The following is a 24873-nucleotide window of genomic DNA, read 5'->3' as shown; positions in this document are numbered from 1 at the left end:
TATTGCTAAAATCAATATCGTTTTATATTATATATCACATCACATTATAACAATACGACTTTTTATTATTTCGCATCAGTTCAAGTTAACAAAACGTTACAAAATATTTAAATCTTCTATCAGTGGGTGACTAAACTTTTGAATTCCATATGTATATATAATCAGTAGGTTTCGTCAAATAAATAAAAGTCATTTTAAAATAAATATTACATAAAACCATTGGACTGTTTAACCACACTGAGTTCATGCACTCAAACTCTACACTTAAAAACTATACAAATTTATACTCGCTGATCGAATTCTTTTCCTCTTCGAATGGTTCATTCGTTTCGTTATCTATGGCAGCTGTGACCAATCGGTGCGGTTGTATATTTGGACCCAGTGCATATGGCGGCTTAGCAGCAGTTTTAACATAGAATGTGCCCCTCTTTGGCGTAGAGGGCTCGCCACCCATACGAAATTCCACACCTGTCTCTGAGAATATCCAAACATTATCCGATTGACGGCGACAGAGTGTACCCCAAAATCCCAATTTGCTGGTAATCGACTCGGCAAAATAGTGGTAAGCACGTCGATGAGAGCAACCATAAAAATAGCACTTCTTTTGGTCGCGTCCGTAATTCGGATAGAAGGTGGCATGACCGACTGGTTCTTCGAAACCCAAACTGCTGCTAGTCTGTATAGATTCGACATATTCAGCATCGCTTGGATCGACGCGAAAGTCATCGCTGACGTCGCGAAACTTCGGGCCGGCAGGATCGAGCGCATAGATCGTATTAAAGCGGTAGGGATGTGCTTGCTTGCCAGCGCTACCAGCGATTTGTGCGCCCAACGAGTGACCAATCAAATAGACATCATTATAATTGAGGCCGGTGCGCAGGTGCAGAAATCCAACCAAATCGGCAAGTAACCGACCTAAATCCTCAACCATTTCGACGACACTATAATAATTCACATTCGACGAAATAATACTCCAATCACAGACGATTATGTTATAGTCGCTCGGCGTTACAGTGCCATTGAGGTCATCACGATCACCATCGTCAATGTTGTTTATGTACACACTCTTGATTGGTGAACTGGTGACGTCGGTGGCATCGACGGTGGCATCTTCGGTGGCATCTTCGGTGGAAACGGCTGACTGTGTCCCGCGTTTGACTAGACTTAGATAAGCATTTTTGACGGCGCGATTCAAGGCGCCTTTGCTCTGACTCATCCAACCATGTATGATTATTCTGCAACAGAGGGAGAGAGAAATATTTGTGATTTGTGATTTTTAATATGTATCTTTGCATTTTTGTGAATTATAATGTAAAATTGTAAGTTTGTGTGCCAATTTTCGGTATATACTATGTAACCATGTTATACAAGTGTGTATGCTTAATCATGAAGTGCGTTCAAGAAAGGCTTTCACGAAAAAATACTCGGAATAAAAAGTGCTAATTTCTCACTGAGTCACAAAAGTTGTTAAAACCGGTGTCTGCAGCTGTGCACACAATTTGTTATTTATATCTGCATATATACTACCATATATGATATACTATATACACACATGCCGACGCATAATTGTTGCTTTTGTGGTCTCCATGAGAAAGTTTTGACCTCAAAACCAAATGCGAAATTCAAAGAAGTCAATCGCTTATCAGATTATTTACTACAATTTTTATTTTCATGAATGTGAATCACGTAAGAATTGATTTTAAGTCCTCACAATATGGTGGAACTCTTCTTTGGAGCTCTAAAATCTATAAAAAATGCTCAGTCTGATTCAATATCGATGCCATTTGGAATCAAGGAAAACTTGTATGATTTTGGAATTAAGCTTGCCTCGTCATCCTGATCATTTATATGTAGATATATAACACGATATCTTCCTCGACTAGTTTTAGGTGATTCAAACTGGCGTTGGGTGAATAAAACTATTATACTCTGTACCAACATATTGAAAGAATATAAAAATCGTTTCTGCGATTTAGTTAAATCATATTGGTCAATGTACGGGACCTGGTATCTAGAGCCATATGCTTCGCTTCCTTATCCAGAGCGAGCAAAATGTGTGAACAATTAAGAACGTGCCAAAAACGCAGAAATCAGCCATCTTTGTTTGTTTTAATTTGAACAATGTTGCCATTGCTCAATACGCATATATAGTTTTGTACACATTTATGTTTTCAATTACAATTTTTTATAATATAAAATATCAAAACTGAAAACAAACTATTAAAAATAGTTTATATATTTATAAATAATAGCATTCGACTCTGATTTGAGTTATTTAAAGAAAATTTAAAACATATTGAACAGATTGAATTATAAAAGTTGATAATTACTACAGTATAAAGATATTGGCAACCCTGCGTTGTGAGAGAGCAATCAGCTGACACGTTTCTACGGCAAAAATCCAAATGCCGTGAATTCTCACGTCATCCTACGTCAAAGAGAGAAGGGAGTAGCGTTTTTTACTGTGCACTTATGTACATTGCGCGCCCATAAGATGTGTCGTATCAGCTGACACGGGTAACGATTCTATGTACTCCACTGCTTCTGCTATAATGGCGCAGTTTTTGACGTCGTAAGGTGAGGAGATATCAATATCATCTGCGTACGCCAGCAACTGTACACTCTTATAGAAGATTGTACTTCTCGACTAAGCTCTGCAGCTCGAATTATTTTCAGCAATTGGTTGAAGAAGCCGCACGATAATGATCTGAGACCTCGTTTCGTATCGAACGGCTCGGGGAGATCCTTCCCGAACCTGACGGAGCTTTTGGTATTGCTCGACGTCAATTTACACCGCTGTTTTAACCTTGCTAGGATACAAAGTTCAGACAAAAAGGCATTTCGTGATGTCGAAAGCAGCTTTGAAATCGACGAGGAGGTCCTCTTTTCATGGGTCTTTTCCGAGATTTGGCGCAGGGTGAATATCTGGTCTGGAGCTTGGTATGCCCATACAATATAATAAAAATACTTGTATTTTCTCGCCTAGATGTGATTTGTTATTCTATATGTTGTTGTTGTAATTTTCATAGTTATCGACCTTTATTTGCGGATGCTGCTTATTTCCCATTTCCATTTGCTCGCTATCAACTCTGGCGTGCAGTTTTTATACTACCGTTATAGATTAAAAGCGTGCATGTTTGTTTAGGTAATTAAAAACGTTCTCAGTCCTGCTCACGATTAATTCCGTAATGTTGATAAAAAAAAATTTCAATTAATCGCTTTCATTTCGCTTGCATTGGACATTGCGATTTGTATATTTTTTGCTTGCTTGAGCATATTATACTAAGTAACAATAATACCTATGTATGTACTATATACAAGTATGTAGTTATTACTAAGTATCAATTAGCGATTAATTAGTTAAAAGTATAGGTATTGCGCGAGTTTATTGGTGTATTTGTCATAATGACACAGTAGCAGTGACAAATGCGTTAATTATAAAATCTGTGCTTATTACGTAATTACAGTTTGCTGGCTTTGATTTCGTTAATTTCTTATATTAGGGTGGGCGTTTGTTCTGTGTAATTATTATTATTATTATTATATTATATTTCATATAATTTTTCGTCTGCGTTTTTAAATACTTTTTCTGAATACTATTTAAAATACTTAATATTTCCAATAGACTACCTTTCAAATCTTAAAAATAGAAAGAAAGACGACATTAGATTGAAGTCCATTGGAAATGAAAAAAAAAAAAAAAAAAAAATACGCTAACTTCGGATTCAGCGTAGTCGCAGTATCTCTGAAAATTCCAAAAAGCAGGTCCATGCCAAATTTGGTAAAGGTATCTCCTAAAAGCTTTGAGAAAAGAGTTGTCCATACAAGCACATGACTCAAATCGATTAACTGTATGACACGAAAAAGTTTTCCATACAAGAATATGACTCCGATCGTTCAGTTGTTATAGCAGTAGTATGCTACAGTGGTCCAATATGAGCGATTTCGGAAAATGAGCAGCTTCTTGTGGAGTAAAGAACATGTGTTACATTTCAGATCGATATATTGATAACTTACGGACTAGTTCACGTGTACAGTATAAAGACAGACGGACATGACTAAATCGACTCAGCTCGTCACATTGGTCATTTATATATAGTTTATTGGATCTTTAATATTTCCTTCAGGATCTTCGTGGAAAAATTTAATACACCCTGTCCTTTACTGGCGTAGTAACCGCTTACGCGATTATAGCTATTCAAAAAATACACCTTGTTCAGGGTATTAAAATGGAAAATTCAATAGAGACCCACCATACTGCAATTGCTTATACGAGTAGACTAACGTGTTGGCAATCAAAATTTTTATAAAAAAATTTAATTTACGTGACTCTAACGCAATTAAAAATTTATTTATTCGGGTTTTTAAACGCACGTACATACATACTTAGCAAAAAATGAAGGTTAATTTTTTAACAAATTTTTGAAGAGAATTAACTACATGACGAAATGTAAAATTTCATAAGAAAAATTTTATCGAAAATTTTAGTAAGAATATTACTCAGTAGCTAGAAATATGGCAGAATACTCATATTATTTCCAATCCGTCATTGTAATGCATCGATAAGTCCCCACTTTGCGCTTAAAACTAATGACTCTGGTAGCACCGAAATTTAGCTATTAGAAATGTAAGCTAAAAAAATCGAAATAACAAAACTTTCTACTAACCTCGTTGGATGCTCTGGATTAAAGTCAGACATTTCTAAGCTGCTGCCATCGTCTGTTATTATCTCACGTCCACACTCTGCAAAATCCCTTTTATATAAATAGAATTGCATTTTGACGCGCATGGCACTGGTGAATGGTATCCAGTGTTTGAAGAAACGTTTCAGGAAAGCAGAATCGAAAAAACCGCTCGGTCTGCGTAGCGTGTGACCGCAGACGTCACGCAATGAGCTAGCTAGCGGTGCACCGCATGTTGATGGCACTGCCGAGATGTAAAACAATAATTGAGAAATTATTATAAATAAATATAGTTTTTAATTATAAATTCTAAATCAAAACTCTAATTGAAGGTACATTTTAACGATTTTGATAAAAACAGGGTTAAATTTCAAGTAAATATTACTCCAAAGGCTATATTTTGTTTTGGTATCAATAAGTAGATAGAATTTAAATTTAAGGTATTCTTTTACAGATTTTTTTGCCAGAACTTATACTTTTCAGACAGCACCAAATATACAAAATTTCGAGAATAATTGTATTATTTAGTAAGGGAATTCAGCTTTAGGCGCCTTCAAAATACGAACTGAGATAGCATTGTTTGAAAAGCGTTTAAGTAAATCTTAAAAACTCCAAGAGCTCTTCTAAGAAACTTTTGACAGCCTGGACAAGCAAAGTCATACTATATATGTACCATATATATGCTTGTAAGTTTTCTTGTTTTATGTTGGAGCTTCGCAAGGTATTTTGATAGATTAGGTTCCTGTTCCCACGTCAATCGGGTCTATATAATCGGAATGGACCCAGTTTTTTACCCGGTCAAGTACTGTCAACTCTATTCCTCTAAGTTATTATAAGAATGTTTTCTGTCGCTACAATAACAAAAACAGAGACTAGGTAATACATAAATGTAAAAGAAATATTTTTTTCTGGATTTCAATCCACTCTTTCTACTTAAACGAATAGTTTATTTAATTTCATTTGGATTTGTACTGTTTCGTTTGTTTTAGTTTTCATAAAAACAGTATTACTTTTTGCTCTTACTACTTTTCCACTACCCATTTTATTTCTATACATACCATTTACAATAAATATCACTAGAACAACAACTGCCACTAGACAAGAGAGGCGCAGTGTGTCTCGAATGGCCGATCTGTTGTGCATCTGAATTTGTTAATAAATAAGCTACTCCGCAGCTGAGCTCAGTCAAGTGGAAAATCAAAAATAACACTTTCACTTCATGGATTAGTAAATGACAAAAATAGATGTAGCAAACAAAGTACACACCCCCACTCGATATATTCAATTACGAAATCCGCAAATATGTCAACAAGATAGCTTATTAGCTGCGATTACTAAGCAGAATACACAGAACTAAAAACTCTTCCAGCGACGCGTAAATGTTGACGTTGATAGCTTTGGCTCGCGATTCGCCTGCTTTTGTGAATGCCGTTGAACTGAAGCTGCGGTCGCGTCGTCCCCCGCCGTACTCAATTCGCAATCCACGAACGCGAACTAATTTTATAGGCACAAATATCGCTTCGTATTCGTTTCATATGGAAATATAAATAAAGTACTACGGAGTTACTAGCTCACAACCAGTCGGAGCGATTGCCGTCGCGCAACTGACTCCGCCAGCACTATAGCAGAGTAAATGCACCAGCATTTTAGCACGCGTCGAGAGTCGATTGATCTTGTCGATCTCTGACAACATTGCTACCGAACGCTGACATAAACGGTTGACTATAAAAGCGAATGAGCTAATTGAATGTTTATAAACGTAACATTGACTAAACACCATGCCATAGGTAAGCGAAACACTAGAGAGTCGAGCCCTTTTGTGTGAGAGAGCGACCAGTGCTAACCGATTGCACTCAATATTGGAGAGTTGCAATATAGAAATTTGTACCTGCATTTGTGTATGAGTTCATATACTAAAAAAAGATTGGAAACAAAAAAATTATTCATAAATACGTTTATGTTTGCACTTCTACCAATTATAGTGTTATATATGACTCCTCCTCGGAGAAAAATCTCGGTACATATGTACGTAGGTAAACTTTTATATTTCGGATGCACAGAATAAAACCGATAGTTAATAATTGAAAATCGCTTAATTGTTTTTCAAAATATTCTCACTGAGGTGTCTCCAAAGCATGCGTTCTGACCTCATCAACCGCTCTTTAAGATATCGTACGTTGATCGCTAAGTTTATCTTTTACGTACAGGAATAAAAAGAAGTTATTCGGTGCTAAGTCAAGACTATACGGTTGATCAATGTGCTAAAAAATGCAGTTGGCGAAGTATGAGTGCTCGTATTGTCTTGGGTAAGAGTGACCCGTCTTCAACGGTTGCTTTTCTCGACTACTTGAAAGACAACTGGCAAAAAAAAAAAAAAGTGGTTGTTTACCGTTCATAACTTACTGGCACGCTTTCGTTGGCTTCGGCACATTTTGAAACAAGCATTTAGTCGATTGCTGTTGACTTTTGGGTTCTTACGTATAATTCCACGATTCATAACCTGTATAGTTGTCATAGACGTATTTGTTTAACATTTTTCTTGACCAATCGACACGATGCCGTAAAAAAAATATTCTACAATCAATTATTTTTGCAATATTGAATGTATGCTAGTCCCACTAATGCATCGATTGTATTCACTATACCATCGATAAATACTAGTTCTTGATGGAGCTTCATCATCAAATTGATTAATTTAGTTCATCGATGAACTGTTGCTGAGTTAACCCATGTCGAAAGTTGTAAAATATAATCTCTCGAAAATGGTCGAGCTATGAGTAAAAAATAGTAAAACACTGCTCATAGTTTTAAAATTTGTGACTTATTTTTCAAAATCTATGTCGTGCTTTCAAAGTAATCCACCTTGGCTCCAATTTAAATTAAAAAGTATTACTATTTTTTGCCCACAGTAGTAATTCCATTTTTTTGGCTGAAATGAATATTTTGAGTTACTGTAAATAACATAAATAGCACTCGTATGTCAAAATGTTCTGATTATGTATAACACCAAAAATGTCAAACTTTACGATAAAGATGAGTTTCCAGATCGCAACATTAGCGTTGCCAAAGCCCGAAATATAAAAGTACATTCAATGTCTGGGTAACTCGGAATTGTAGAGAATTTCTGAAATACTTTGTTTTAATAAAAGGTTATTACCTGACATTGAAAATCTTATCTTGAAATACTCCTAACTCCTTCTGATATTATGGTACATGGTTTGTCCGGAAAGTAGTAGGATTGAATCCATTGAAAAAAACTTATTGAAGCAATCGTTACTATACTTTAAAAACTTTCTACGTCAATGCAGTGCTGCCAACGCGATTTCCCAACATTGACGGTGTCATGGATGGCATTCTCAAGAATAGCCTTGAGAGCCGAGGTGTATACTTGGATCCCCTCATCGCCCTTTTCAGACAAGGAAACAAAAAAGGCCGGGGGTCACATCTAGGCTGTAGGGAAGCTGCGGAAGCGTTGGGATGCCGGTCTTGGTTAGGTAGGTGCTCAAAAGAAGCCAGGCTGTTGTCGTGGTGAAATTTCCAAACGGCTGCGAAGTCTTGTAGAACCCGTTTGACCATTCGTTTGAGTCTCTTGAGGACTTTCACGTAAAACGAACACTTACATAGTTGACGGTCTAAGTTCAATATTTTGAGCCACGAGTCACATTGTAGGTGTTTGCCGAAGTCCTGATATTTGTCCTGACTCTTTAGGTGCTCGGATACAACTGATCAGCCGACTGATTACCGAATCCAGTCGGTGCGCGCACGCTTCACTCCTATTACTTCCCGGACAAACCCTGTATATACAATATTACGAAAAATAACCTTGACAAGGACCTGAACTTAAGAAAAATATCTTTAGAAAGTTGTAGAACTAGTATAGTTAAATAAAACCAATCTATGACTTCTTTAAGAACAGCACTTCGCACCATATACATCTCTTATTGCTGCCTCAAACAGTTCTTCGATTTATGCCATAAGGTTTTCCAAGAGCTGGAATGCACTTATAACTATTCATTGAATAATTTGTACTTGATAAATTCGTTGAATAACTGTGTTTTCAAAAAAAAAAATATATATATATATATATAACTGCATAACACATGCCTTAAGCATGCGTACCGAAGGTATTATTTATGCATATCATAAAGCAAATTAACAAGTTTACATTTATGTTAGCAAGTGTTCTCAAATCTTTGATGCATAGAAATGCAAAAACAAAAACGCAAAAATATTATTTAAATACCAACTACCAACTTGTGTTTACCACCAACATGTACATGTGAAATATGAACTGTAACTGTATTTTTGTTGCGTATGTGCGCACCATACATACCCTGTAGGAAAGGCCTTGAAGCGAGCGAACCATTGTTGTGCTATACAAGCTGATACAGCATCGTTTCCGCGAGCTTAACAAATTGCATTGGTGGCTTGCGTGGCCACGTCTTCCCTTTTTTATATAAAAAATTCAAAATATACCGAATTTCTTTACTATTTTCACTCAATTTTGAACAGCTGTAACAGTTTTTCAACTTCCCCGAATTTAATTTCTTTAGTTAAAAGAAGCTCAAAATTTCACCTTTCCATACGGTACGGTATGACATAATATGATTTATAATTCTGCATTCCTCGCAATATGAAGCTTTTAAGAGCCTCTTCAAGATCATTAAGCCGCTAGCCATGTTTTTAAATTTTTGTAGAATTTGCATGTAATTATACTTACTTCTGAACTGTATGTGTATGTAGCCGAAAAGTTTGGATTTCCCTCCAGGTCATCACATCACTTACACAGACGCAAAACATAACAGCGCACAAGCACTGTACATGTGTATTCGAGTGTGTAATCTGGTATGAATTGATTGAAATTTATGTCAGTGCCGCCGGAGAATTCAGCGCATAAATTTATTAAAATTCAATTTGCTTAGTAAAATAACAACAAGGGTAGCTTAATAACTTATTTGGCCATCTCAATTCGATTAGAACCATGTGCACTGCCGAGTACAACTAAGCGGGGGGGGAATACTAATATTTATTAACTATTCAACATCAAACAAATAGGTGAAATAAAGGCAGCCATTCTTCGTATGAGCGATTCGTAGGCTGTAGGGATCACTTATGTAGATGAAGTTACTCTCATATAATATAATTCAAATCGCTGTGGTTCTTTTTCTTAATTGGCGTAGACACCGAGACTATAGCAGAGGTTTAAGGGCATGCACTTGGAATATCGATCTCCTTAATTGAGCAGCTGGTTGTTGTCCTCGTTAGAGTAAAGGCTGATGTCACCGCCGTCCAAAAAATGCGATGGACGACACAAGAACTGAGGCGAGTAGGTCCTTGTGGTATTTACTACAGTGGCGATATAAAGGAGAGCAAATTCGGTGTGGGATTCATGGTGGGAGATAGACTCCGTCGTCGAGACCTTAGCCACAATCCGTATCAAAGCGAAGTTCTTCAACATATCGCTGATTTGCGCCCACGCCCCGAAGGAAGAGAAGGACGATGTGACCAAAGTTGCCTTCTATGAGCGCATGGAGCGCACTTATGAGAACTGCTCTTGCGCCAATGTCTAAATCGGGCAAAGAAGGTAGCTTTGGCACAAAGGTTCGTCAATTCAGCATCCATGATGAAACATCCGCAAATGGGTGGAGGCTGATCGAAGTGAAGATCTAAAGAATTCAAAAAGTTCACGCCAACCTTTTGTGTATACCAAATTATGGTGTAGTCTTTCATTTCTTATATCTGCTTAGTAGCTTCGATTTAGTCCTATATCAGATAGCACTGGTTTCAAGATAGACCGTGTGTTCTATTAGTCAAGCGATTCTTCTATTAACTTCAGTTCTTAACGCCAACAACTGTGGTGTAATGTCCTCCCTTATATGTCAACTGGTATAATAAATATACACACCTAGTACATTATTTTTTCCAATAATTAGGAACCGAAGCTAAATATCAGAGGTGAACTCTTGCAGACAACTTGAAATATTACAAGATCCATAAAGTTTACTCACAATTTTGCGGACGTTTCTTTCATTTTAATATTTTCCTGCATACTGCCACAATCTACGACCGTATCCGGTGCTCTACGCGCTCGCATTTAGTCCTTTCTCACTTCATTATACAAATTTCATGCAGCTGAGAGCTCTTACAGCTCTACACTTTACGATAATCGGTGTGATAAGCGCTCATACAAAAGTATATATGTATGTGTTGTAGGAACCTTTACAACATTACCATAACCATTATCATTACTGATATTGCATTACCCAGTGTCAATGCCGTTACTAGACGTCCGTCCCATGGTAGAAGTGAGTGAGCAGTTTTCTCACCTGCCAATAACATAGCGCCTAAGATTATGCAACATGCGAACACATCTCATCATACACGGTCGCATTACAAACCTTCATCCATATTAGCACGACTGAATACCTATGCACGAATAGGTTAACCTAGAATTTGCAAGTAGTATCGTTCACATATCCTCAGCGGAGTATCCTTCGGTTTTATTCGATTATTTAAATTTTATGTTTATTGCTTATAAATAATTTATGAACGTAAATTTGCGCTAAAGCACTCACTGGTAATCCTCGAACCCAGCCCATGGGCATTGCAAGCGAAGTTGATTAGAATTGTGGAACTGCTGCGTGATGGAGCGGTGCGGGTGCAGGGTGGGGTATGCTGTGGCTAGTAGGCTGTGGGTTTTGGGATGTGAGCGGCGTTATATTGGAGTTTCTCCTATTTATTTTGCTACATATTTTCAATACAACCGTCCTCCACGTAGTTAGTTTACATACATATTTTATGAGTACAAATATATGCGCAAATCATATAGTATGTATATGTACGACGTTTCACATACGTAGTCGCATATATTTATATTTGTCATATTTAGAGGCGAAAATGAATTGTGCTTTTGGACGTTGACAACTATTTCACGACGTCTGACTCATACTGTTTGCTAAACCTCCTTCAAATATCTGTTTATTTTATATACTTTTGTCTGTATATAGTACATATGTAGATACTGAGGGAGGAAAGAGCTTATGTGGTCATTATTAAGCTTTCGGCTTGAATCCAACGATGTGTGTATTTATTTCGATATGCACATTTATCCTCAGATGCATTAAAACACAGGCAATATTAATCTCAAGGTTTCGCATTGTTAACGACACTTTTGCTTTAGTTAATCCTGAAATAACATACACAATTAATGCTCTGTCAGGGATAACACATACACATCTTGATGGCAGCAGGGAGAGTGGAAATCATTTAATGTATATAAGGGGTCAAATGGAAGGTTTGGACCGGCTTTTTGGTTTTTTAAGCCAAGGTCTCTTTGGTTGCTAATATGGAATTATTGGAAGGCATACTAATTAGGATGGTTTATATAAATGTAAATTAGGTATATGGTTCAGGAAAGTAATAGGACTGATTTTCTTCCACCACGACTGTACTTCGGAGAGTGCGCGTACTGACTGGATGCGGTAGAGGGCGTTCCTCGCTAACGAACGAGTCAATTGTCTCTGAGCACCTGGAGAGTCAGGACAAAAATTTTCGTGCGACATTTTTCTGTGAGTGGTGCAAAGCTGAAAATGCAGCGTTCGTTATAGCAAAGGTACGCGATTAGATTCTGCGTGAAACTCGGTAAATCTGCGATAGAGACGTTTGATATGATCAAGTGGTCTTACCTAGATGTAGTTCTAGCAAGAAGTGGTGTGTTTCGGTGATACCAGGCCACGCCGGCGTGTCCTCGCCAAAAAAAGGGAAGAATGAGCACGTCCAAAGTGCAAACGATGCTTATTGTCTTTTATTTGACATCAAAGGCATAGGCCACCATGAATTTGTTCCTCCTGGATAAACCGTCAACGTCAAGTTTTACGTGGAATTTTTCAAGCGACTCAAACCAATGGTCAATCGGGTTCGACAAGACATCGCAGTCGATTGGAAGTTGCACCACGACAACGCCTCGGATCACACCGCCTTTTTTGTGAACAGCTACCTAAGCAAGGTCGGCAGCCCAGATGTGGCCCCACGGGACTTCTTTTGTTTCCTTGCCTGAAAAGGACGAAGCATTTTGAGACGACAGAGGTTATCCAAGCAGCATGCACCTCGGCTCTCAAGGTAATTCCGGAAAATGCCTTCTGTGACGTCTTCAACGCTTGGAAATTGCGCTGGAAATCAACGCAGAAGGAACTCATTTTGAAAGTTTTTAAAAAATTGCAACGATTGGTTCAATAAATTTTTTTAAATCGATTCAGTCCTGTTACTTCCCAGATAAAGCCTGTATATCTCTTTATACCCTTTCTTATTATATGAATTGCCCCTGGAAAATTTATTAGAGCCTCCTGCTGCTGAATTTAACGATTTGTCTGGTTTAACATAAATTTTTTCTACACGGGAAGGTACATCCCCTGCTTTGAACTTAGTGCTTCCTTACTTGTTAAATAAAGACAAAGAAGATAGTTTTAAAATTCCCTGCGAATTTTGTCAGGTTTAAATTCAAGCATGCCAACTTAACCATTTTTGATTTGTGGTAGAATTAGAAAATCAAGAAAGAGTGAGCTTATACACCTACAAACAACATTGTTTTCCATTGTCTTTGATTGCGTCAAACATTTTTGCTGCCAATACTTACAACATACACACGAGTTTGCGCACACAAACACATATACACCCACATTGCTTGGGGATGCGTGCTCTTAATTGTAGCCGTGTGTGAATGCCTGCCAGCACATATCAAATTCTTTAAATCGTCTGTTGACAGCGGAAATGCGTTGTGCGCGAAAGGACATGCTTTGGCATCGTGAATATCCCGCGCGTGAGCGTACGTGGTCACACGCAATCGCCGCACTGACAGCTGAAGCGGATTTGTTTGGCCAGATTGATAGCATTTATCGTCAATACTGTCAATGCGTAATGTGCGATTGCATGCTTATGCGTTTACGAGCGTTACGAGCTTTAAGTGTGTTAGTATACACACATATCATTATATATGTAGGTATGTCTGTGTGCATACGTGATTGGTATTTACCATTTACTATTTGACAGTTATATTTTCAAAGAAATTCTCACAGCAAAATTCGCATGTAGCACGACAACAACAAGTGGGTCAAATAGACAGCGGCAAAAGGTCGACGAGTTTCGTCAGTCAGTTAGTAAGTCATTGAGGCATGCGGCTGTCACATGTGCGTGAATGTGCATATCGAAATGGAAATGATAATCGCATACTATAAATAACGAATAAGTTGCTTCCAGGAAAATTTCAACGCAAAATGAAATAAGAGTAACACGAATAGAATGTATTGGTCTATAAAATCTAAATCAATTTTGGACCACTGTCATAGAAAATGATTTTACATGGTTACCTAGCATGATTTATAGCCTGTCAAGATAGGAAGGGCTGAACCTAAGAGATTTGCTTTAGTTCTATTCTAACATTTTGTGGAAGATAATTAATAATCATTTAATTTTTACCGAGAAAGAGGCTAATCTTCAATAGGTTACGCAGCATAGAGGTTTATATGCTGACTTTGGTTGTTGTCCACTTTGGAGCAAACAGCTTAGCTCTTTTAAATAGCTCATTCGGTCTGCGGACTGGCATCAACTTTATCGACTAAAGAGATATTAGTAATCTAAGTAGCTTTCGCAAAATCGGTTGCTTTGATTTTCCAGCAAGGATCTCAATTTATAAATGATTATTAGTATGTATTTGTTGGAGTTTGAAGCTTTTCTACTTACTCTGCATTCGGTTAGGGCAATTACGTGATGGATTTATAAATGACAGCTGAGTGATAAATGTTCACACCTCCCGCAGTGCGACGGAGATTCCAAATTACAGTTGTCAGTGAATTTTGTGCCTCTCTCATTTCCAGCAAAATTTTGGAGCTAAACGGCATCGCTTTCGAATCTCATTTGCCTTTATGTGAACTAAGTTGCATCCATCGATTCACAGTTGCGTTTAAAAATGTCACATTGCGGTGTGAGCGTCACGTCACTTAAGCACTGCTCATCCGACTTTCTTTGAAGTCACGGCGTGACATTCAAAAACATGACTTCGCGGCGTGAGCGTCACCAAAGCACTGGGCAGGCGCGATGCCTACTTTACTTATATAGAGCCAGCTGCTAGCCAGCGTCATCACAGCGAGATTACGTCGCGGCTTGAGCGTCACCAAAGCATTGGCTAGGCACGGTGCCTGCTCTTCTTATATAGGGATAGATGGCAGCCAGCTTCCGTTGAAGTCCTCGCGTGACTTTCAAACACAACACTTCGCGGCGTTAGCGTCACCTAATCACTGGCCAAGCACGGCGCCTGCTTTTATAATATAGAGCCAGCTTTAGCGTATAGCTGCAAAACAAATTAACCGTATCAATTTCATGTGGAGGAAACCTCTTTGTTTGCAAAGATATTTTCACGAAATTTGGTACAGATTTTTCACAAAGTCAAGATCCCAAAATCTCCAAAAATATTGTTCAGTTCGGATTTTTATAGCATACAGCTGCAATGTAAACTGACCATCAAAATTAAGATGGAGATCATTTTATACCCTTTTATGATATAAGATATAAACCTGTTCTGGGTATTGTAGCATCGGTGCAGACGAAGCTAACTTTTTTTCTTGATTTTAAGCACAGATAGAAGAAACTGCTGGATTTCTATTAATGAATTTTTCTTCAAACTCTTTATAAATTTTATTTACTGCGAGCTTAGTACAACTATTTAATACACAAAGATAAGGGAAATATTATTTAGTGCTTTAAGGTCATAAAAATGTCTCGTCGCATTTATAATGCACGAAATATATGTCTAAATCAATTGACAAAGCAAATCAATCGGAGCCGAGTAACAAATTGAGTAAGCGCGTGAGTCAACAGGCACCAGCCAAGTGATAGTTGGTTGTGCCAGCGTCTCGGCTAACTGAATTCCGTTGCAGCAAAGAAAACGAAATGATGTGGAAAATTTCGCCTGTCATCTTCTGAGTATATTCTCCGACCTTTGCGCTCACAGCGAGCCGCACGACTGCAAGTCTGTTTGTAGTGTGTGTCAAGATGCGGTTGCAGGCTCTGCGGTCGGTTGCATTGTAAGCGAAGACTGTCGATAGACGTCAGCTACTGTACGAGTACTAGACACCACAGACACGCGCCGGGTAATCGAATTGCTATGGACGTTTGGTTTGCCGCAATGGTAGCAGTCTTATTTTTGACTGACTCACTGATTGTCTCTCTATAAGAAACGTCGGCGAAGGCGCATCCAGCTAAATATGTATATAATCCTCGCCTCACTCAGGTGTGTGCTGCTGTGGAGGTGTGTACGGAGTTATTTGGAGTTGCTCTTACTTACTTATTACTTATCATCCGTCATACTCTATCTTTTTATCACGGACAGCATGATACCAGTAAAGGAAAGAGATGAAAGAAAATGAAATTTAACACTTCAATTGAGTAAGTGAATTTTATAATTTGAGAAAAAAAAGCAACGTTTGAAGTTAAATACTCAAGGGAACTTAAGTGCTAATAATTCAGCAGCTCAGATGAGATATTTATGAAATTAAATTTTGTACTATATAATTATGAAAGGTGGAAGGTATGAACCCCATAAAAGTAATTCAGAAATATGTACTGAGAACTTACAGTGTTTGTCCGGAAAGTTATAGGACTGAGTTAATTAAAAACAAATTTATTGAACCAATCGTTACTTTAAAAACGTTTAAAGAAGGCGTCGATGCAGCATTGCCAGTGCGATTTCCAAGCATTACGAAAGGCATTCTACGGAACAGCCTTAGAAGTCGAGGTGCATGCTGCTTGGATCCCTTCTGACATCTCAAAATGCTTGCCTTTCATCGGCCTTTTTAGGCAAGGAAACAAAAAAGTCCGGGGTCATTATCTGGGCTGTAGGGCGGCTGCGGAATTTCTGGTCGTCAGTGAGCACTTTTCGGACCAACTTGCGCACACCTTGCGCATGTTCAAGGGCATGTACCACGGATGCTGATAAATTTAACATCTGGGCAATTAAACAAATTCCTAGTCGACGGTCTGAGTTCAAAACTTTGCGCACACGAGTCACATTGCCGGTGTTTGTTGAAGTTAAAGCAACATTTGGGTACGCCTGCTTGGACATATCAATCGTCTCTGTCGCAGATTTACCGAGTTTCACCCAGAATTTAATCGCGTACCTCTGCTCTATCTAACACTGCATTTTCGACTTGCACCACTCACAGAAATACGTTCCGCGAAAATGTTTGTCCTCACTCTCCAGGTGCTCGGAGACATCCGACCAGCCCCTCGTTCGTTGGCTAGGAACGCCCTCTACCGAATCCGGTCGGTGCGCGCATGCTCCGAAGTACAGTCATAGCGAAAGAAAATCAGAGTACTCTCCGAAAAACGCTGTACAATTCTTGCTTATGAGCCTATCATTTCTGAACTTACCTAATACACCTTAGACTTTATTAGAAAGTTTTCATGGAAACCCAATGTTGAGGAGAGGTTCCGAAATTCTATCTAACTTCAACTGCATCACTGAAAATTTGGACCAGTGCTCCGCAGATCCTACTCCTAGTAGTCCCAGGAGATCGAAGTACAAGGGGACGGTTGGAGGGGGTGTCTTCTCAACTCTTGTTTCAATTTGACACCACTGCAGTGCCTTTCAAATAGAAGTAGCAGCATTCGTGGTAGCAGCAGCTGTACTTATCCGAAGTGCGGCTTCTTTTAGCGAGGCTTATATTCACTCCGATAGCAGTCAAGGAGTGCATGACCTTACTTGCAGTAGCATCAAGCTACTTCCACAATAAACTTGTCTTGTCTAAAGCCTTCTGGCTCAGAGTAGGACATAAAAGGTCCATTGAAATTACTTTCTGAAATGATAAGGCTCACTTCGTCTCATTGATAGGCTTTCTATCTGGACACTGTCTCATTTACAATAATGCAGTAAAGTTGAAGATTTTGGAGCACCTATCAAAGTTGTAATCCTTTGATATGCTAAACCAACTACTTCTATAAGTTATATAAGTAAGCAGTTCAGAGAAAATTGTAAAGACCCTATTTCAGATACAGCTGCGGCTCGATCAATAGATCATCCAATTCATTAAGAGTATTAGTGACGTTGGTTTCAAGCCCCACCGAAGACAGTCCATCTCCGTAGAGACTTTCTTACTTAATTTAAAAATGCATTTAATAAGATTTTCATTTAATATTCATACTTGCACATCCTCGAACTCGCAACTCACATTCCGACGACTTGAATCAGATTTAATCTTCTCGCTTCACACACACTGCTGCTGTAAAGAAAAATGAAGACAATTCAATTGGCACTTTACATAATTTCCCTCCGTATCAAAATTGCTGACTTAGCAAAAATAAAGCGGAAAGAGGATAGCGGAAAGAGGAATGAAATGAAATATCCCCTTTTGCTAAGCAAACAGATAAGCATTGACCTGCAAAATACTGATTGGCTGCTTGAGTTATCGCTGTGCGATTTCATTTGTCAACAACACCGGCGGCTACGTGTCATGCAAATTCGTTATGTCAACAGCAGCATGGAAGTGGAAGCAGCAACAACACCAGTAACAGCGTTGAATGATGATTGACTTTTCCGGTCAACGATACAAAAGTGAATGATAACGGGGTTGTTGTAGACAGTTGCTTAGATGACCCTGGTAGTCAGTGGAAGCCGCTGTTGTCGATATATCCATAATGGTCTACGTATGACGTAGATGTATGTGTGTACGGGATATATGACAATGTATGTACCGGAGATATGAGTACATATCTCGTTTGTCATAAAAGAAATTGCTCTATGTAAACTGAGTGGATGAAACCTTTGCTCCCTCTTGCAGCGTGTAGGTGAGGTATTACTTTCGAGTATATTTAACATACCACACACACGGTATATTACTTTGCCACAAAAGGAAACGTGAGCGACGTGTTAAAGATCGGCGTGACGAGCCGACTCGATTTAGCCATATCCAACTGTTCTGGAGTCCGTCTGTCGGTATATACGAGCACTAGTTCCTTAATTTTTGAGCTATTGATAAGAAGTCTTGTCCACATTCTTTTCTCCCCATGAAGCTGCTTATATATCGGACGCGTCGATATCGGAATACTATAGGATATAGCTGAACAACAAGCTGATTGTTCAAAATGATGTCCTTGGATGTAGACTTGATCAGCTTTAGTATGTAATAACTGTACATAAAGCTCGTTAGTAACACCATATACTGAATTTGTATAAATACACGACTTCCAGTGGTTAGTTTTACGATTTCCTTGCCACAACGATAACGATGTGCCTAACCCTCAATTGTTGTTGTGGTAGCCGCACTGCACTACCTGTTTGCTGGCGATTCGGCAGCAAACTAAGTTTGACGCTCAGCATCCATTATTGAATTTGCATTTTCATGCTCACTAACTTTACAACGTTGCACTTTTACAGCGTGCTTGCCGGCACTGTTCTCCATTTCAATTCATTGCGTTCCCCACCTTTATACTTCACTTCATTTTAATACTTATGTTTTCTTTTCGCTTTTTCTTCTAACATGCGTCGTCCTCAATTCCTTTGGCATTGGTTCGGCGTGGATCATCCTCACTTTGACACCTCAGCGTTTGCATTTAATAAGTTTGACTCCTGGAAAATTGTGCGTTAGTCGCTTGAAAGTCTGGGAATTGCTTACACATCGAGCATCAAACTGTGTGTATGGAGAATATTTAGCTATGCTTTTAAAATTTGCTGCACTTACTGTTATTCCACTGGAAGCTTAGTGGGAATCTCTTATGTCTATACTTTTTATTGATCTTTTTGAGCGCTTTCGAATTATCTGAGGTTGAATGTAGTACTAGGTTGAAATTAGATATGATATCTTACTTTACAAGAAGATGTAAAAGAGTCAAGGCGGTGTTTCTGTCAAAAGCAGGCAGAAGGATATACTATGCTATAGGTTTTACACCTATAAGTCTCACCTCTTTCATGCAACAACTGCTCATAGAAATTTTAATGCGAAAATTACGAACATTTTTGCCATAATAATTAAAGAGATTAAGGAATGCTTTAAGGTCAACTATGAGGTCAACTAGCATATAAGTTAGGTCCTCGAGACCAATTTCGGCAACAAATAAGCTAAGGCCAAGTCAGGAGCATCACAAGACAAATTCGCAGTGAAGAAAATATAGCATCCGCAGCTGAGAGTGTACACGAAGACGATATATCGACCATCATATCCATTTAAATTAAATTCATTCATTTCATTATCATAGCTAAGAAAAGTTTTTACTATAAAATTCACATTTTTTTTCATTAGACTCGACACAATCTCTTCTAAAATGACTTATATCTCTGCGCGATATATCGGCTGCTCTGCCTTAAAGATATGATCTCAACAGGTTAGATTACCATTTTATTTGCATTACCTTGTGTGTACTCGTATATTTGTATGTGTGCATGTATAACGAAAGTACGGTTACAGAAGCGGAACAATCAATTTACGATATAAAGGCAATTTGCGCCGTAGTCTGAGTGTAAGGTAAATGCTTACATATGTACATATATAGTATATGTATTTTTGTAACACAGCGTGGCTAATTGAAATTAGATTTACAGTGGTGGAGAAAGCATTGAAACTGAAGGCGATATCATGACTAATATGACCGCTTTTGCTTTAGGCTCTAACTTTAATATTGTAGAAATCTTAAAAAACAACACACACTCTCGAAAGTACACGTTTGATCTGCTTAATGCCGATATAAAACAAAATATAGCTCTCGCTTTTAGAAATAATTTGAAATCAAGATTTAGAAGATACCCAAAAACAGAGGGCTGTAGAACTTTGGACGTATGTTATAGTAATATTTTCTACAGCCCAATGTTTTTGGGTATCTTCTATAGCATACTAGAAGTCATCCGGAAAATCTTGTATTCCTTCATTCCTGCATGCTACTAGCAATACTAGCCAAACTTCCTCACAATAATAAACACATTACCAGTTATTTTTAATCTCCATTACTGTAAATTGACTGCTTCCATATGTGTTTGTATAGAAATGACTAGGGAGAGCTCACAGCTGGAAGGTTATCTATTAAAGTGCAGCAGCGATAATCAGATGTCAGTAACAACAACATTCATATACTGACATACACATGTGACTCCCCTACAAGTAGTCATTCTAACGGTACAAAGTCATATTATTATGCTTCAGGTAAATATGTAGGTAGACCTTTACGTGCCAGCAACTGAAGCGAAATTTATAATTATGATTTGCAACTGAATTACGTTAACAAACTGTCTGATTGCTGTAATAAATTAAATGCAATTTTGCATGCTTACCCTGACAGGAGTAGATAAGTATGTAGATAACTGTGTGCTTAGCCATAGATGGTACAATTGTTATGTAAACATATATCCATTCGCTTAGTAAACACATAACTCTGTATGGTAATTTGCAAAATTGAAGAAATGCAATTTCCAGAACAGTTGCAACATGTTGCACAGTAAAAACATCGGTTTATGTTTACATTGTAACCAAAAAGTGAAAGGAAATTGTAAATAAAGGGCAAAATATTTAATTATTATTATTATTATATTCAAAGTGATCTACACAAGAAGCTATACACATATTTTAACGATTTTTCAAGTCCTCAAAACACTTTTCATAAGCCGTTTTTGGAATAGACTTCAGCTAATTCCGTTTTATCTCGTCGATCGACTGAAAACGGATTCCATGGAGCGACAAATTCAATTTGAGGAACAAGAAAAAAGCACAAGCAGCTAAATCTGGTGAATACGGTGGTTGACCGATCGTATTCATTGCGTTTTTGGCTTAAAATTTGATCATAATCGTGGTTCGATGCGATGGTGCATTATCATCGTGCAAATTCCATGAATTGTTCTTCCAAAACTTCAGCCTTTTTCAACGCATATTTTCACGCAAACGCCGCAAAACGGCCAAATAGGACTCCTTATTGACCGTCTGTCTCTCCGGAACAAATTCATGATGCACCAAATCACGATTATCGAAAAAACTATGAGAACCACCTTGATTTTTAAGCGGATTCGGCGTGTTTTCCCCTCCATTCCGATGATTGTTGACTTGTTTGCATGTCAAACTCATAAACACATGTCTCATGGGCAGTTATAATGTTCTCCAAGAATGCGCGATCGGAATTCGCTAGATCTAGTATGTCCAAAGTGACCTGTTTACGGCACGCTTTTTGAAAAAAATTCAGCGTTGAGCAAGAACACGAACGGTCTCACAAGAGATGTCGGGTTTTCTTGCCATCTCTATAACAGTTGGCAGGCGATTTTCAAGCCCTATATCACTCACTTGTTTAATATTTTTATGAGTTGAAAAGGGTGAAGGTCGTCCATAACGAGGCATGTCTTCATAGATCTCTCGACCGTCTTTGAAGATTTTGAACCATTCATAGGCTTGTGTTTTTTAAAAAAGTTAGTCACAGACGTGCAAGCGAAAACTTGTGTAAAATTCCTTGGGAAATATATAGAATGACAAGTTCGTATAGTTGAAATTTAGCAGACAAGATCCCAGTAGTTTCTGAGTAGTTTTTATGCGTCGTTCCGCCCTCGAAAAGGTTTACTGTAATACTAAAGCGCGATGAATCAATAATTAAACGCGCCAAAGACTTTAAATTTTACAATCGTTATAATAAAAGAGTGTTTTCCAAGAGCTGAGATCAAAATAGGACGATGAACATGGCAACGTCCACATTTAGGTGAAATAACATATCTCCGGACCCACTCGATCCATTTCAACTAAATCCTTACGATCCCATATTAAATTCTGAAAATGAGCAATCGGTCTACAACCACGCCTACTTCCGGTATGATTCCTTCAATTTCCACTACACAAATCAAGTACCAATAAATATATTCCGTTGAAACTTTTCGCAAATAGTGGCTTTGCGCTTTGGCATCGCGAGTCTTAAAAGTGCCAAAATCGGACCATAACTGTTCAATTCAAACATAACAAGCTGTGTGCATAATAGTGCTTGCGATTGACTTTAAGCCGAAAATATCGGTATATCTGTGAGATATGTTACGAAATTGTGGTAAAATATTTCTTTGATAATAATATACCGTTGTGTCAAAAATGATATGAAGCGGTGCTGTTACGGGCACCCCTATATGGCTTATATTTTCCAGTTGACTTTATACTGCATATATTGGCCAATATGGGAGTTTTTTTTATATTGAAATTGAAGAGGATATATTTCTTATAGGGAAAAGAAGACAATGAGGAAGACCTCTAATTCGTTGGAAAGACCAGGTAGAGAAGGACCTGGCTTGGCCTGGAATCTCCAATTGGTGCTAAACAGCGAAGGGGGTGAACGATTTGTGCGCTGTTGTTAACTCGATTATAACCGTGTAAGCGGTTAAGAAGAAAATATTCCTTATAATAGTGTATCTTTGTACTTGAAATGGATAAGATCAGATGAAAACTTGCACTAGACCTCATATAACTAAGAAACTTTACACATCTGTAGGTAATCTTCTAGCTTTGATACTGGCAAGTTGCAAGAATATGAAATGTTCGGTTACCGCGAATTTAGCCCTTCCGTACTTATTAAAAATACTATTTACTAATACATATGTATATATATACAGATATATTCATACGTTTGCTTTCTTTCATTACAGATCGCTCAGCAGTGAAATCTCAGGTATGTACGAGCTTTTATATCCTTTTCACCATGAAACATATTTGCATATAGTCGCATGTAATATAAGAAATTTGCTAATATTTTACAATTACCAATTATTGCCGGATAGTTTCCCTTTGAATTACCAATATATTAAAATACTTAATACTGAAGTTTGCATTTCGGAGAGTTTAATTTGTGGAATTGCAAGAATTTCAGTTAATCAAATACATACTTGAACGAATGTTAAATTCTCTTTAAATTCCGCATTCTGGCTACAGATAAAATTATCTTCGATTTGTTCTGATTTTGCACAATTCAGAGGCATGTAGAGTTGGGGGGGGAAGTATTTGATAATACAATCGAATTTTATATATATTGTTACGAATTATGAAATAAATCAAAATTCATTAACACTAGCGAACACTATTAAGCTAACTTTTTCATTGAGTAGCAGGTCAATTGAAAAGACCTTGGCCCGTCACATAGATGGCGTTACCAGAATTGAAGTTTTATAATTTTTATTCTCAAATTCTTATGATTTTTAGTTCGTCCTAACCTCCAAAAGACTCGTATATAAATTTGACAGGTCAACCGAAACGAAGAATCATGTTTTTGAACATTTATGTATAGCGGAAGGTGGATTTTGTCAATAATTTAAGGGCACTTATAAAGTCCTTTGCTATATAATATTATATACAAAATTTGGATGAAAATGGTAATATTGCCAATTTTCTTTATCTCACCATATTCATTAGTATACCCATTGCACTTAGGACCAATAAAAACTTGTGAACATGCCTCTGTCTTTCTCACTTGCATATAGATTACTGTTTCTAAACCTACATACATACATATGTATATGTATATATATATATTTCTATTTATTCTGTACATATACAAATTAATTTAGAACTGTGTTTACTAAATTGTTTAGAAAACTATTTTGTGAATGCAATTAAATCTGCCTGTGTGTGTGTGATTCTAATTTTCCAGTTTGGTTTTGACAATGACCATTATTAAATTTCTTGGAAAACCACAAATATGTCTGAAATATTTGCTTATATTCGTAGCATTTAAATAAAAAACATTTATGAGCACATTTATTAGTCAATTTAAATGGGCATATCTTAATTTTAGTATATACATATGTACATACTTTTATATTTTTTTCTAAGTTTGAAGTATAAAATGGTAATGGTAAATGGTAAATCATAAAATTGAAAAAAAGAAGGAAAAACATCAATTTCACCCCCTCCGAGGCGGTACCACGATACACAAATACAAAAGGTTCTTTGCAAGAATTGATTTCGATCATTCAGTTTGTTGGCAATATTATATAGCTTTTGTTGTTGTCATTGAAGCCGTTGACTTATCACCGCGGCTACGTCTCAGATGCTCCATCCAATTTCGATAACCCGTTCAAGCATTTCGACAGGTAACTGGCGAATGACATGCATGATGTTTTGCTCCTAGGCCTGAATCGAAGCGGGATTGTTCGAATAGACTTTAGACTTTATACATATATCCCCAGAGGAAAAAGTCTAACGGTATG

The 24873-nt window shown here is 37.6% G+C and overlaps 1 protein-coding gene across 1 annotated transcript; it reads right to left on the bottom strand.

Annotated features, from left to right (window-relative positions):
• Positions 1 to 6292, bottom strand: LOC108974763 (probable phospholipase A1 magnifin). The gene is made up of 3 exons (XM_018942791.1): positions 5741 to 6292; positions 4668 to 4926; positions 1 to 1235 (listed from the first exon to the last, which is right to left on the bottom strand). Exons 1-3 carry the CDS (start codon positions 5823 to 5825, stop codon positions 272 to 274), a joined length of 1308 nt encoding a protein of 435 aa, XP_018798336.1. The 5' UTR covers positions 5826 to 6292; the 3' UTR covers positions 1 to 271.
• Between the last annotated feature and the right edge of the window lie 18581 nt (positions 6293 to 24873).

Source organism: Bactrocera latifrons, unplaced genomic scaffold (genome assembly GCF_001853355.1).
Source record: "Bactrocera latifrons isolate USDA-ARS-PBARC rearing strain unplaced genomic scaffold, ASM185335v1 scaffold_59, whole genome shotgun sequence".
Classification (NCBI taxonomy): Eukaryota; Metazoa; Arthropoda; class Insecta; order Diptera; family Tephritidae; genus Bactrocera; species Bactrocera latifrons.
The sequence above is the reverse complement of the archived record's forward strand: the minus strand, read 5'-3'. Positions and strand labels throughout refer to the sequence as shown.

Coding starts and splice junctions, on each gene's coding strand:
- LOC108974763 (XM_018942791.1), bottom strand. CDS start 5,825: ATGCACAACAGATCGGCCATTCGAGACACACTGCGCCTCTCTTGTCTA. Junction 4,927..5,740: donor AGTGATATTTATTGTAAATG/GTATGTATAGAA, acceptor ACATCTCGGCAG/TGCCATCAACATGCGGTGCA. Junction 1,236..4,667: donor AATCCAGAGCATCCAACGAG/GTTAGTAGAAAG, acceptor CCTCTGTTGCAG/AATAATCATACATGGTTGGA.